The 14,608-nt window shown below is 41.8% G+C and overlaps 2 protein-coding genes across 2 annotated transcripts in view; one reads left to right on the top strand and one right to left on the bottom strand.

Moving 5' to 3' along the window:
• Window positions 1-12,245, bottom strand: part of TMEM87A (transmembrane protein 87A) — a 73,164-nt gene extending 60,919 nt beyond the window's left edge. Inside the window, exons 1-2 of the mRNA XM_007935284.2 lie at window positions 12,102-12,245; window positions 10,754-10,814 (exon numbers count right to left, since the gene is read on the bottom strand). Of these exons, the coding sequence (XP_007933475.1) occupies window positions 10,754-10,814; window positions 12,102-12,245 (205 nt within the window). The remainder of the gene's footprint in view (window positions 1-10,753; window positions 10,815-12,101) is intronic.
• A 1,033-nt stretch (window positions 12,246-13,278) lies between these two features.
• GANC (glucosidase alpha, neutral C) overlaps window positions 13,279-14,608 on the top strand; it is a 109,745-nt gene continuing 108,415 nt past the window's right edge. Inside the window, exon 1 of the mRNA XM_042783698.1 lies at window positions 13,279-13,307. Within this exon, the coding sequence (XP_042639632.1) occupies window positions 13,279-13,307 (29 nt within the window). The remainder of the gene's footprint in view (window positions 13,308-14,608) is intronic.

Below are 14,608 nucleotides of genomic sequence, written 5' to 3'. Positions count from 1 at the left end.
ACATGAGACAAAGTATATGTGAACTGCTGTATGAAAAGTGAATTTACTCTGTAAATCTTCACCCAAATCCTAATAAAAAAAAAATAATAATAATATAAATAAGGTGCATGACATGCTTGTGGAAGTGGGGCTACGTAAATAAGGTATATGGAACCCTAATGTGGGGATTGGTAAGTTTTGCCATCCACTAAGCTTAAAGCAACCATACCAGAGGCAGGAAGAAGGGAATCTCATGATCACCAAGAAAGAAGAGCCAGGAGTGGAGCACATCCTTTGGACCTGGGATCTCAGTGCTGAACCTCCTTAACAGATTTGTAATACCCTGCTGAGACAGTGAGAAGCAGTGGCAGAGAAATAGCAGCAGCAGATTCAGGAGACAGGCAGGAGACCAGCAGGAGATGGTACTGTGAATGTCCCAGCCCCTAGAGTAAGAAGACTGAGTACCTTTGGAGGCTTGCTGGTGGAGTGGGATGCCTCCAGGAATCTGGTAGAGCCAGGTCTGCCAACGTACAGGGCACCTTTGGGCCAAGGCTTACTGGAATGCCTCTAGGGACTCATCGGGAGCTCTGGTAGCATAGTGGCTAAGACACTTGCCTGCAAACCAGACGGCTGGCGGTTCAAACCCACCAGCCACTCCTCGGAAGGAAGGTTGGGCAATCCTACTTCCGTAGTGATACTGCCTCGGAAACCCAAGGAGGGGTCGCTATGAGTCAGGTTTGACTCGACGGCACATAACAACAACAACAACAACAGGGACTCATCAGTAGAGCTAGAAGAACTTCACTGTATCACCTGAGCATGGAAGAGGTAAATGGCTGTGGGGCCAAGGGGCCAAGGACCAGAGAGAGGAATGTTTGTGGGCTAAGAAGAGGCTGCCCTGATTAAAGAACTGTATTCTGAGTTGTTTCTGATCTTGTTACTTCCCTAATAAAACCCATAATCGTAAGTATTATCTGTGAGTTCTGTATGGCCACTGCAATGAATTACTGAACCCAGCAGAGAAGCAAAGAGTGCCATGGGAGGGACCACTGATGTCAGAATTGGTAAAAAGGTTGGAGTGTGGAGGCATGTCTGACCTCCCTCACATAGGAATCAGCCTTGGGCTGTTGATCTTGATCCTCTTCCCCACTTGCAAAGTTAGAGAAGGTCAGACACCACCCATATGCCATTCTTACAGTTGGCTTCAGAAGTGAGATTCCTAGTAAAGGCTCTAGACTTGTGGAAGCATGAGACTTTGTAAAAGAAAGAAGGAACTGGTTGTCAAGTGACACTTGATTCTTAAATAGTTACTTTGGTTTTCTCACCTGTAATGGCTAAAAAGAAAGTAAAAGATGTTATACTGGAGTTGAGAGGAGAAAAACCACATCTGGAGTAGCCTGGGGCAAAAGCCAGGCTGATTAAATGAGATGACTGATTAAGGGGCCAGGGTCTACTGGTTCCACCCAGCCAGAGGCCCAAGGTCAAATTCATATGAAAGGGAAGATAGGTCAAATTGTGGAGATGAAACTGGAATGTTTTTAAAAGGGCTATATGTTTAGGGTTATATGTCTATCTGAACATACTATGGATACTGAATGTTTCTCCTACATAGGGTTGTAAAACAGACCTGAATGTATGATAACCCAATCCACTGCCATTGAGTCAATTCCAACTCATAGTGACCCACTTTGGGTTTCCAAGGTGGTAAATCTTTACAGAAGTAGATCGCCCCATCCACCTTCCTTCCAGAGAGTGGCTGGTGGGTTTGAACCACCAACCTTCTGGTTAGAAGTCAAATGCCTTTGGCACTGTACCACCAGAGCTCCTTAAATGTATGATAGACATGAATACTGGATATAATAGATTACAGAGAACATATTAATTCCACCTCCAGCCAAAATGTGATTGGATATGCCAAATGGAAAACAAGGATTTGCCTGAGAAACACAAGCTTTTTGTTACAAGCCAGTATTGTTCTTATCAGGTACCATCGAATCGGCTCCCACTCATAGTGACACTATGCAGAAAAGAATGAAACACTGCCCAGTCCTGTGCCATCCTCACAATCTTTGCTATGACTGAGCCCATCATCATAGCCACTGTTATCAATCCATCCTGTTAAGGGTCTCCCCCTTTTTCACTGACCCTCTACTTTACCAGGCATGAGATCCTTCTCCAGGAACTGGTCCCTTCTGACAACATGACCAAAGTATGTGAGACGAAGTCTGGCTGTTCTTGCTTGTACGGGGCATTCTAGATATACTTCTTCCAAGACAAATCTGGCCATTCTTCTGGCAATGCATGGTATTTTCAGTATTCTTTGCCAATACCACAATTCAAATGCATCAGTTCTGTGGTCTTCTTTACTCACTGCCTAGCTTTAACACACACGTTGTTGCTGTTATGTGCTGTCGAGTGGGACCCAACTCATAGCGACCCGTCCTTGGGTTTCCGAGGCAATATCACTACGGAAGTAGATTGCCCCATCTTCCTTCCTAGGAATGGCTGGTGGGTTTGAACTGCCAGCCTTCTGGTTAGCAGTCAAGTACCTTAGGCATTATGCTACCAGAACACACATATGAGGCAAATGAAAATACAAAGGCTTGGGTCAGGCCCACCTTAAGTCTTCAAAGTGACATCTTTGCTCTTGAAAACTTTAAAGAGGTCTTTTGCATCAGATTTTCCCAGTACAATACAATGTCTGATTTCTTAACCGCTGTTTCCACAGATGTTGATTGTGTATCCAAGTAAAATGAAATCCATGACTTCAATCTTTTCCCTATTTATCATGCTGCTGCTTACCAGTTCAGTTGTTAGGATTTTTGCTTTCCTTATGTTGAGGTATAATCCACACTGAAAGCTATAGTCTTTGATCTTCATCACTCAGTGCTTTATGTCATCTTCACTTTCAGCAAGCAAGATTGTATCATCTGCGTATACCAGGCTGTTAATGAGTCTTCCTCCAATCCTGATGCCACATTCTTCTTCATATAGTCTAGCTTCGTATTTAGTCAGCATACACACTGAATAAGTATGGTGAAAGGATACAACCCTGACACATACCCTTTCTGATTTTAAACCATGGAGTATGCCCTTGTTCTGTTTGAACAACTCCCTTTAGGTCAATGTACAGGTTTCTCATGGGCTAATTAAGTGTTCTGAAATTCCCATTCTTTGCAATATTATCTGTGATTTGTTATGATCCACTGTCAAATGCTTCCACATAGTCAATAAAACACAGGTAAACAAACATCTTTCTGGTATTTTTTGCTTTCAGCCAAGATCCATCTGACATCAGCAATGATATGCCTTGTTCCACCCTTTTCTGAAATCTGGCTTAAATTTCTGGCAGTTCCCTATCAACTACTGCTACAACCATTTTTAAATTATCTTCGGCAAAATTTTACATGTATGTGACAGCAATCATTTTGTTCAATAATTTCCGCATTCTGTTGGATCACCTTTGTTTGGAATGGGCATAAATATGGATCTTTTCCAGTTGGTTGATAGCAGGTAGCTGTCTTGCAAATTTCTTGGCATAAACAAGTAAGCTCCTCCAGTGCTGCATCCATTTATTGAAACATCTCAATGGGTATTTTGTCAATTCAATCAGTAGCCCTGTGTATAGATATGGGCTTGATGAGTGGAAGTACGGGAGGTACAGTAATGAAGAGTTGAACTGAGTTTGGACATGTTCCAGTGGCACCTGGTGACCTAGCCTACTGCAGGCTAGGGATAAGAGACACAGAGAAAAGGCTGGCTGATCTAAAGTGCAGGGAGGTGTGTAGATTCCCTGCCCATGCCTGGTATCCACTGATCTAGCCAGGGTGGCTAAGGATGACCTGATTAGAACCTGATCAAATGAAGAGAAAGGTGTCTGACACTGTGAGCTGGTGTAAATTACAGTAATTTGATGATCTGCCCTGGACTGGACTTTGCAGAGTTCTAGTGGCATAGTTGTTGTTGTGAGGTGCCGTCGAGTCGTTTCCAACTCATAGCAACCCCATACACAGCAGAACGAAACACCGACCAATCCCACGCCAGCTCCATGATCCCTGCCATACTTGAGCCCATCATCGCAGCCACTGTGTCAATCATCTTGTTGAAGGCCTCCCCCTCTTTCGTCAACCCTCCACCCTACCAAGCATGACATCCTTCTCCAGGGAATGGTCCCTTCTTACAACATGACCAAAATAGGTGAGACGAAGTCTGGCCATTCTCTCTTCCAAGGAGCATTTTGGGTGCAATTCCTCCAAGACAGATCTGTTAGTTCTTTTAGCAGTCCATGGTACTTTCAGCATTCTTCACCAGCACCACAACTCAAAAGCATCAACTCTTCTTCGGCCTTCCTTATTCATTGTCCAGCTCTCACATGCATACTAGGCGACTGGAAATATCATGGCTTGTGTCAGGGGCACCTTAGTCCTCAAGGAGATATCCTTGCTCCTCAGCACTTGAAACAATTCCTTCGTGGCGGACTTTCCCAATGCTACACGTTGTCTAATGTCCTGACTGCTGCTTCCGTTGGCATCGATTGTAGAACCAAGCAACGTGAATTCTTTGACAACCTCAATCTTCTCTCCATTTATTGTGATGCTGCTCATTGGTCTAGTTGTGAGGATTTTTGTTCTCTTTATACTGAGACATAATCCATATTGCAGACCGTATTCTTCAACTTTCATCAGTAAGTGCCTCAAGTCATCCTCACTTTCAGCAAGCAAAGGTGTATTGTTTGCATATCTCAGGTTGTTAATGATTCTTCCTCCAATCCTGATGCCACGTTTTTCTTCATGTAGCCCAGCTTCTCGGATTATTTGCTCAGCATATAGATTGAATAAGTGTGGGGAAAGGATACAACCCTGACACACTCCCTTCTTGATTTTAAACCATGTAGTGTCCCTTTGTTCTGTTCGAACGACAGCCTCCTGGTCAAGGTACAGGTTCCTCATGAGTATAATCAAGTGTTCGGGAATTCCCATTCTTCTCAACGTTATCCACAATTTGTCATGATCTACCCAATCAAATGCCTTTGCATAGTCAATAAAACACAAGTAAACATCTTTCTGGTATTCTCTGCCTTGAGCCAAGATCCATCTGACAACAGCTATGATATCCCTTCTTCCACGTCCTCTTCTGAATCCAGCTTGCACCATGTGTGTGATATCAATGATATTGATATGAATAGTGGCATAGTGGGTAAGGCTAACCAGAAAGTTGGCAGTTCAAACCCACCAGCTACTCTGTGGGAGGAAGATGAGGCAATCTATTTCCTTATGGATTTACAGCCTTGGAAACCCAAAGGGGACACTATGAGTCGGAATTGACTCAATGACAGTGGGTTTGGTTTTTTTCAGATGCTCAAAGTTCCAAATGAACAGAAGATCCTCAGAGCAAGGAACATGCTTGTCTCCTCAGTACCGGTTTGACAGGAATGGGCAATTTAAATATTGACTATCAAAAACGGGGAAATAAAGGCATGAAGGGGAGCTCTGGTGGTGTAGTACCTAAGGCATGTGACTGCTAACCAGAAGGCTGGAGGTTCAAACCCACCAGCTACTCCTTGGAAGGAAGATTAACCAATCTACTTCCATAGTGATACTGCCTTGGAAATCCAAAGAGTCGTCGCTATGAGTCGGATCTGACTTGACAGCATTGAGTTTGGTTTGGTTTTTTAAAGGCATAAAGTTATTTTTAAAAGCATAAAGGCTTACACACTTTTGTGAATGTGCTTACACTAAAAGTCCCTTAAGGGTATTACTATGCTGATACCTCTTGAGGCTCAGAGCAAGGGAATAATTTCTCTCAGTTAAATTTTATCAGAGGCCAAAGGGATGAAGCCAAGATGACTTTTGGAGAACCTGACCAGATCAGATGGATACCTGCAGAAGACCTGAATGGCTAGTACCTGAGTAACCTCACCCTGAAGGCTTTTTACCCTATGGAGGGACTAATTGTTGACGACAGTTTTGAATTCGTAAAATGACCTGGAAGGGGAAATTAATCCTTCAAGCATGAAAAAGCCAGTGGCTAGAAGAGCCAAGGAGTGGCCCATGGTACAGTGAAATACTTAATATGGCCCTTCTAACCATATTCTCTGTAACACCCACTATGACAGTGCAAATGTGAAGTGCTTATGGACAATCAAGGAGATGGGACAGCTTTCTAGTAACGTAAATAAGGTGCATGGCACCTATGTGAGGGGTGAGACCATGTAAATAAGGTGTATGAAACCCTAACATGGGTCAGTTTTGCCATTCACTAGGCTTAAAATGAGCCATCCCAGAGGCAAGAAAAGGGGGAATCTCACAACCACCAAGAAAGAAGAGTCAGGAGTAGAGCACATCCTTTGGACTGAAGATCCCTGTGCTGAGAACCTCCTTGATCCAGGAGACAGAGAAAGAGCTGTAACACCTTTCAGAGACAGCGAGAAGCAGTGGCAGAGAAACGGCAACAGCAGAACCAAGAGATCAGCACAAGACTGAAACAAGAAAGTTGAGTACCTTTGGACAAGAGGCTTGCTAGTGGAGTGGGTTGCCTCTGGGCTCTTGGTAGAGCTAGGTTTGCTGAACCCACAGAGGAAGAAAGTTGAGCACCTATAGGCCAAGGCTTACTGGAAAAGGAGGGTGCTTCTGGGCACTTATCAGTAGAGCTAAAGAGCTTTTTAACAATTTTCCCAATCAGGGCAGAGGCCAAGAGGTTGCACGGCCGAGAGTTGAGGGCCAGAGAGAATTGCGCCTGTGGGCACTGCTGAGAAGAGTCTGTCCTGATGGAAGAACTATATCCTGAGCCATTTCTGATCCTGAATTGTAACCTGTTACTTCCCTACTAAAACTCCTAATTTTGAGTATTGGTGTGGCCACTGCAACAAATTATCAACCCAAGAGAGAAGTAGAAAGTGCCAGTGGAGGGACAGATGGTGTCAGAATTGCTTAAAAAAGGTTTGAGGGCAGAGGCATGTTTGACCTCTGCCATATAAGAATCAACCTTGCGCTGTTGATTTTGATCCTCCTCCTTCCTTTATGAAGTTAGGAGGTCAGACACCACCCCCACTCCATTCTTACAAAAGGAAATTAAGAAAATGATTCCACCATAATAGAATGTGAAGGATAGAATATCTAGAATAAATATAGCCAGGGAGGTGAAAGACTTGTACATGAAAACTGAAGCACTGCTGAAAGAAATTAAAAACCTGAATAAACAGAAAGACATTCTGAGTTCACAGATTAGAAAGCAATGTTGTTAAGATATCAATAGTACTCAAAGTGAACTATAACTTCAACAAAATTCTTATCAAAATTCCAAAAATCTTCTCTGCAGAAATCAAAAAGCCAATCCTCAAATTTATTTGGAATTGTAACCAAAAAAACCAAACCACACTCAATGCCATTGAATCAATTCCCACTCTCAGCGACCCCCACTGCGTTTCCAAGGATGTAAATCTTTACGGAAGAAGACTGTCTCATCCTTCTTTTGCAAAGCAGATGGTAGGTTCAAACCACCAACTTTCTGTTTAACAGCCAAACACCTTAACCACTATACCACCATAGTTCCTCTGGAACTGTTAAGGGGCTCTAAATAGCCAAAGCAATCTTGAAAAAGAACAAAGTAGGAAAACCCACTTCCAGATTTCAAAATATAGTATACAGAGCTACTAAGGCATTACACTGTTAACCAGAAGGCTGGAGGTTCAAACCCACCAGCCACTCCTCGGAAGGAAGGTTGGTCAATCTACTTTCGTAGTAATACCACTTCGGAAACCCAAGGAGGGGTCGCTATGAGTCAGACTGGACAGCAGTGCTTTTTTTGTGTAATAGAAGACACACTGACCAATGGAAAAGAATTTGAGAGTTTAGAAATAAATCCATACATCTATGATGAAATGATTTTCAACAAGGATGCTAAATCCTTCCAATGGGGAAAGAATAGTCTTCATTAAATGGTATTGGAAAAACTGGATTTCCACCTGTGAAAGAATGAAGTTAGACTCATAACTCATACCACATACAAAAATTAATTCAAAACAGATTAAGACCTAAATGTAAGAACTGAAACTATAAAATTCTTTTTGTTGTTAGTTGTTATATGCCGTCGAGGAGCAATGGTTTAAGACTCAATTTTCAATAATGTAATCATGGTTATGATACCAAAAACACAAGCAACAAAAACAGGACAGATGGGATTTCATCAGAATTAGAAACTTCTGTGCCTCAAAAGACTTTATCAGCAAAGAGGCAATCTACAGATTGGGAGAACTCTCTGGGGACCATGTATCTGATAAGAGTTTAACATCCAGAATATGTTTTTTGAAAAAAATACAATTCAACAACACAAAGACAAACAACCCAATCAAAAATGAGCAAAGGACTTGAAGAGACATTTCACCAAAGATGACATACAAATGGTCAATAAATGCAAGAAAAAATGTTCAAAGTTATTAGTCATTAGGGAAATGCACATCAAAATCACAAAGAGCTATCATTTCACCCCCATTATGATGGCTATTATCAGAAAGAAACAAAACAACAACTATTGGAGAGGATGGGAAGAATTGGAACCCTCATCCACTACTGGTGGGATTGTAAAATGATGCAGACACTATGGAAAACAGATTGCCAGTATCTGAAAAAGTTAAACATAGAACTACCTGACCCACCCACTCCACCAAATCGATTCTTACTCAGAGCAACTGTAGAGAACAGAGTAAAACTGCCCCATAGGGTTTCTAAGGCTATAAATCTTTTTTAATTTCATTTTACTGAGATATAATTTATGTACAGTGAAATACACAAAACTCAAGTGAGATGGGTCAATGCATTTTTTTTTTCAGTGTTCCCTTTCCTTCCCTCCCACCCCTCGCAACCAACAAAGAAAGTTTCCCTCCATATATAAACCTTTCCTTGACTCTCCACAATAAAGAACTAATACTGTATTTGTCCTGTGATTGACTTACTTCACTCAGCATAATGTCCTCCAAGTTCATCCATATTATGTGACGGTTTGCAGACTATACATTATTCTTTAGTACTGCATAGCATTCAAGGCTGTAAATCTTTATGGAAGCAGACTGCCTCATCTTTCTCTCATGGAGCAGCTAGTGGGTTCAAACTGCCTACCTTTTGGTTAGCAGTCCAATGCTTTAACCACTATACTACCAGAACTCCTCAGAACTACCTTAAGATGCAGCAATTCCACTCCTAGATATATATCCAAAAGAACTGAAAGCAGGAACACAAATACACTTGTATAGCAATGTTCACCGCAGCACCACTCATAATAGCTAAAAGGAAGAAACAACTCAAGCATCCATCAACAAGTGAGTGAATAAACAAAATGTAGTTCTGGCAGTCTCTGGACTATGAATGAGCTCATTCCTAAATCTATTCATATCTAACCTCAGTTAGTCAAATGTCTGCCTTAGTACCATATTTTTCACATGTAATATGCCCATGTAAATATGCACCCATGTACATATACACATAGGAAACTGATGTAGAAGGGGGTTGCTGTTTGCAAAAACAAAACAAAAAACAACACATAATGTGCACATTATTTGTGTAAAAATATAGCTTATGGCATATAGTGTACCTTTCTATAAATAAAAAACCATTAAAGAAACATTTCCAGATACTTAAAACATCTTTAACATAATAGTACAATTGTTGTTGGTAGGTGCTCGAGTCATAGAGACCCTATGTACAACAGAACAAATGCCCAGTCCTGCACCAGTCTCACAATTGTTGCTATGTCTGAACCCAATATTGTAGCCATTACGGCAGCCTCACAACTGTGCTCTGTTTGAGCCTATCATTGCAACCACTGTGTCAATCCACCTTCTTGAGAGTCTTTCTCTCTTTTTTGCTGACCCACTACTTTACCGAGCAAGTAACACAATAATAATAATAATGTTTCGGTGTGTATCATAAAGCAGCATCCATTTGTAATTATGAATTGTATGTACCTTGAATTTTTAATAGGCTTTATAGAAGTTGTTTCATAACTACAGGTTGTACCTATGTTGGGCATTTGTAACCCCAGGACTGCTAGTGCATATATACAATGGAATATTATTCAGCCATAAAGAGAAATGAAGTGCTGATACATGCTGGGATGCTGATGAACCTTGAAAACAGTATGGTGAGTGAAGTCAGACACAAAAGGACAAATTTTGTATGATCCCACTTTTATGAAATATCCAGAAGAGGCTAATGCAGATACACTGAAGGTCATACTTGACATGAGTAAAGGAGTCCCAATGGCACAGTGATTAAAGCACTTAGCTGCCAACCAAAAGGTTGGCTGTTTCAAACTACCAGCTGCTCCATGGCAGAAAGATGTGGCAGTCTGCTTGCATAAAGATTCACAGCCTTGGAATTCTTAGGGTGTACTTCTACTCTGTTCCATAGGGTCGCAATGGGTTGGAATCAACTTGATGGCAGTGGGTTGGTTTTGGTTTGGGTTTTGATGGATACCAGGGAGAGATGCAGGGGAGAAGGGATGTTGTTTAAGCAGTACAGAGTTTTTGTTAAAGGTGATGAAAAATTTTGGAAATGGATAGTGGTGATTGTTGAACGATATGGTGAATGCCATAATCCCACTGAACTGTATACATAAAAATGGTTGAAATGGTTTGTTACATATATTTCACAAGTAAAATTTTAAGAATTAAAACAAAAAAGTTGACAGTAATCCATTAAAATCAGAAAATAAGTAACTTAAAAGTTTAAAATACTACTCAAGAACGTGTATAAAAACTTCATGAAATTCAAAAGCTCACATTTCAGGAAGATAGTGGTATTTCCAAAGAGGATCTTTCCAAAACTAAAATAATTTTTCCCCTGCAAAGATAAAGCAGAGAAAGGTAATTAGCATCAGACCATTTAATTCCCAAGGGAGAATATAGCTGGTATGAAAACCTAAAGTTATAAAGTATCCAAATTTGTTTTCTTAACAACAACAAAAAAAAAAGTAGATGTCAGCATTTCTCCCTTTAGTAAAATTCAACCATACCCAAACTGCAGGACTTTACCCCTTGGAGCAGACAAGATTTTTTCACACAGGTCGGTATCCAGGAAAGGATACTAGAAACACCAATTTAGCTTAAATATTTATGGCTGAAACCTCTTAATCGGTTCATTTCCTTTACTCACTGATCCCTGCCTAGAATAAGCAAACATTTTTTCAAATGGGCAGATAGCCAGTTTTATTTTTAAATCTAAAAGGGCTTAACTATTTACCATTTTAATAACAAAAGATAAAAACCTAAAAGGACCTAATGATCGTCGTCAAATGAACAAAACCAATAAAGTTTGCCATATATAAGTCCAAACAAGATTTGGGTATTTCAATCAAAGAGCAGAGCTGAATGATGCAAAAAGGCCAACGCGTTTTTATAGGACTAACGGTTTTCAGCATTTTCTGCCTGCGTCCGGTTCTTGTCTGCTCACAGGACTGTTACCTCTTATTCAAATGAAGTTTAAAAAGCGGTGAGGGGACAGAGGCCTAATCTAGCTAGAAAATTGTCCGAAAGAAATACAAGCCTTCAACATTAAGTTTTTAAATGCTATTCCTTCCATTTTACTCGTTTCCATGTTAAAATATATGTAAAAGATGTCTAGACATCTGAATTACACAGGGAAGCTTAAAATAATCATTTGAAAGTGTAAAGAAAACTCAAAGTTTTGTGCACAGAATTACCAGAAACAAAAAAGTGCAGAGAAAACCAATCAAACAAACAGAAAAGATGCCTACCTACATACCTGTCTCATCAAACCCGCAGTCAGTGGAGTCTGTGAAGCTTCAGCTAAAAGAGAAACTACTCTCTTCACTACACATCAAGTTTCCAAGTCCCAAGTCAGCCAGTAAGAGTTCGCTTACTTTCCTGATAAGAAACCGCTCCACCACTCGTTAAGTGGCCATGACATTTCGGCTAGTATCCCAAAGAAGCGTGCTGTTTTCAACTCCAGGGAGACAGGTAGGTCCCTGCTGGCCAGCGACACAGACTCTCCCGGCAACCCCATCGCTCTGGAAAGCGGACTTTTATAGACTCTTCCTGGACCCCTTGGGCCACCGTAGCACCACCCCTTGTTCCTCTAGGCTCACTCACTATTGAACTGAACACTTACCGACGGTATCGGAATGTGCCACTTCGATCGGTCGGCAGCAGCTACAGGTTCCGGTCCTATACCGAAAAATGACAATGGAGATGGGCGAGTCCCCAGAAGAAGAAGAATGACAGGCAACACCTGAAGCCACGCAGCCGCCGCCATCTTCACAACCGTGGAGGGTCTACCGAAAGCATTTCACCTTCTTCCGGTCCGTTCCTCCCTCTTCCGGCTCCGCTTTGGGGGCGGGTTCATCCGGGCTTCAAAACCTTGCGGGCCCTTGTTTGTTTTGTGTCCCAGTGGCCCCTCCCTCAGGCAGTCGTCATCGCTTCGCGTGAGACAAAATCGTCTTGCTGGTCAGCTTGTCGTGTTAGGTTGATGTCCGATCGCCACTCTGACCTTAATCTTCTCTTCTTTCTTCCAGCTTTCGAAGTGCTTGGGTACCAGGCAGGCACCCGTGCAGCTTTTAGGTCTCTCCTCTCCCGCTTGCCTCAGCCCATTGTCCCTTCTAAGTCAGACTTAATGGCCAGAGGTCTGGGAAAGCCATGTCTAGCTGCCTGATTGGAATCTAGAAGTGAGTTTCGGAAATGCTCAAGGAGAGACTGAAATTTGGCAGAGGTGGAGGAGAAGCTATTCCTGCACTCGATGGTGTAATAGATGATCTTTAAAGGACCCTTTTAGCCCTGGAATTTATGGTGCAGAACATCAGCTTCCAGCAGTGACCCGGCCGGCGCTCGCCCACTCGAAACTAAAAACGGGACGGGAGTTAGTTTCCTCTATCTGTGGCATTATCACCACCTAAATAAAATCTGCAGAAGCTTCACCTTAATATGGGAGGCTGTTTCAGTACTTTACGCTACTCTTAGTTCTCACGCTCTTGGATTTTTACCCGCTAGGACTCATTTCGCCCACGCCCCCTCTGCAAACACAGTTTCAGTTCTGAGACAACGTAGTGAAAGCACATTTCCTCATCAACTGCTCATAACCACTGAAAAATTGCCCACTAGAAACATTAGTTAGAACCTAGAAGCCTCAGAAGAAAGAGGCAGGATTCGTCTCAAGGACCTGAAGGGAGATTCCATTTCCAGAAACTCACTGGTGGTATTGGCTGTAATTTAAAAAGACGGCTAATTGGCGCTTTAAGGAGATCGCTTTGGCCTGAGAATCGGCAGCCAGTTACCGGAGCTACTGGGGAACCATGGAAGCAGCTGAAAAAGAAGAAATAAGGTAAAAGGCCCAGTGCTCCTACAGGGACTGGCTTCACAACCCACCACAGCAGATGATATAGTACCTTAAAGTACCTGAAAGCAGCATTCTGGCTTTGAAGGTTTTGATTCTGCTGCTTTGCATGTTTTGTATTTGTGCACTTAATCTTTATAATTTTTTTTCTCAATTAGTTGATTATTAATAGATAGCCCCTCATAAAACGTTTTCAGGATGATTAAAGGAGCGGTAAGAGAACTGTGATCAGAACTCTTAACACATGAATTTCAAGCTTGTTTTCTGGGTTCAACAATACCCAACATTTCCTTCATCTTTCCAGAGTGCATTCTTCAAACTTAGAAACATGAGACTGCAAGTTTAACTTTTGTGCTCTTGATTAACAGTGACAGAGTCCAATCAAAGTCTTTATTATTTGCATAATAAACAGTGTGTTAATGTAGCCAAGTGTATCTGTCTGAGCTTGTTTTCATAATATTTTGAAATTTGGGTTTGGACATAACTTCCTACGTATAGTTATGGACATGCTGGGTTCAGGGGTTTTCAGCCCCATCTGTGTGAAAGGTGATTTTTTTTAAGCTGGGAATATTTGTTAAATGAGATGAAGGCTAATTTAAATACATAACTCAAGTAGCAATATACATACACCTTAATCGTATTTTATTCCAGAAGCTGCTCTTCTAAAAACTTGGTTTTTTAAAAAAACAACTGGCTCTTGTATTGTCAGCATCATCCTAAAAAGCAAAAGATTTTCCTTCTACGCCTGCTGCTGTTACTCTAACCTTGCACACACCTCTCTTTGAGCATTTGTGCAGTGCCTAAGGCATTTGACTGCTAACCAGAGATTGGCAGTTCAAGCCCACCAGCAGCTCGATGGAAGGAAGACAGGGCAATCCACTTCTATAAAGATTTACTGCCTTGGAAACCCAATGGGGATGGGTATGAGTTGGAATCGACTCAATGGCAGGGTTTTTTGGTGGGATTGTGATTGTTAAGGAGCTCTGGTGGTGTAGTGGTTAATTGAACCCACCAGCTGCTCCAAGAAAGATGAGGTGATCTACTTCCATAGAGATTTACAGCCTTGGAAACCCAACAGGGGTCACTGTGAGTCAGAATTGACTTGATGGCAGTGAGTTTGGGTTGAGTTTTTTTATTGATTTTTGATCAGGCTGGCACTTGCTAGCTCTCTCACTCTCTCTCTCTCTCTTGCTCTCTCTCATTCTCTCTCTCTCACACACACACAAAGTGCTTGGACATAGCTCTTCATATGTCCCTTAGAGCCCAGAACTCCATAAGAACATTCTTTA

The sequence above is a fragment of the Orycteropus afer genome, unplaced genomic scaffold (assembly GCF_000298275.1).
Source record: "Orycteropus afer afer isolate SDZICR_OR568_19922 unplaced genomic scaffold, OryAfe1.0 scaffold00026, whole genome shotgun sequence".
Lineage (NCBI taxonomy): Eukaryota > Metazoa > Chordata > Mammalia > Tubulidentata > Orycteropodidae > Orycteropus > Orycteropus afer.
The sequence above is the reverse complement of the archived record's forward strand: the minus strand, read 5'-3'. Positions and strand labels throughout refer to the sequence as shown.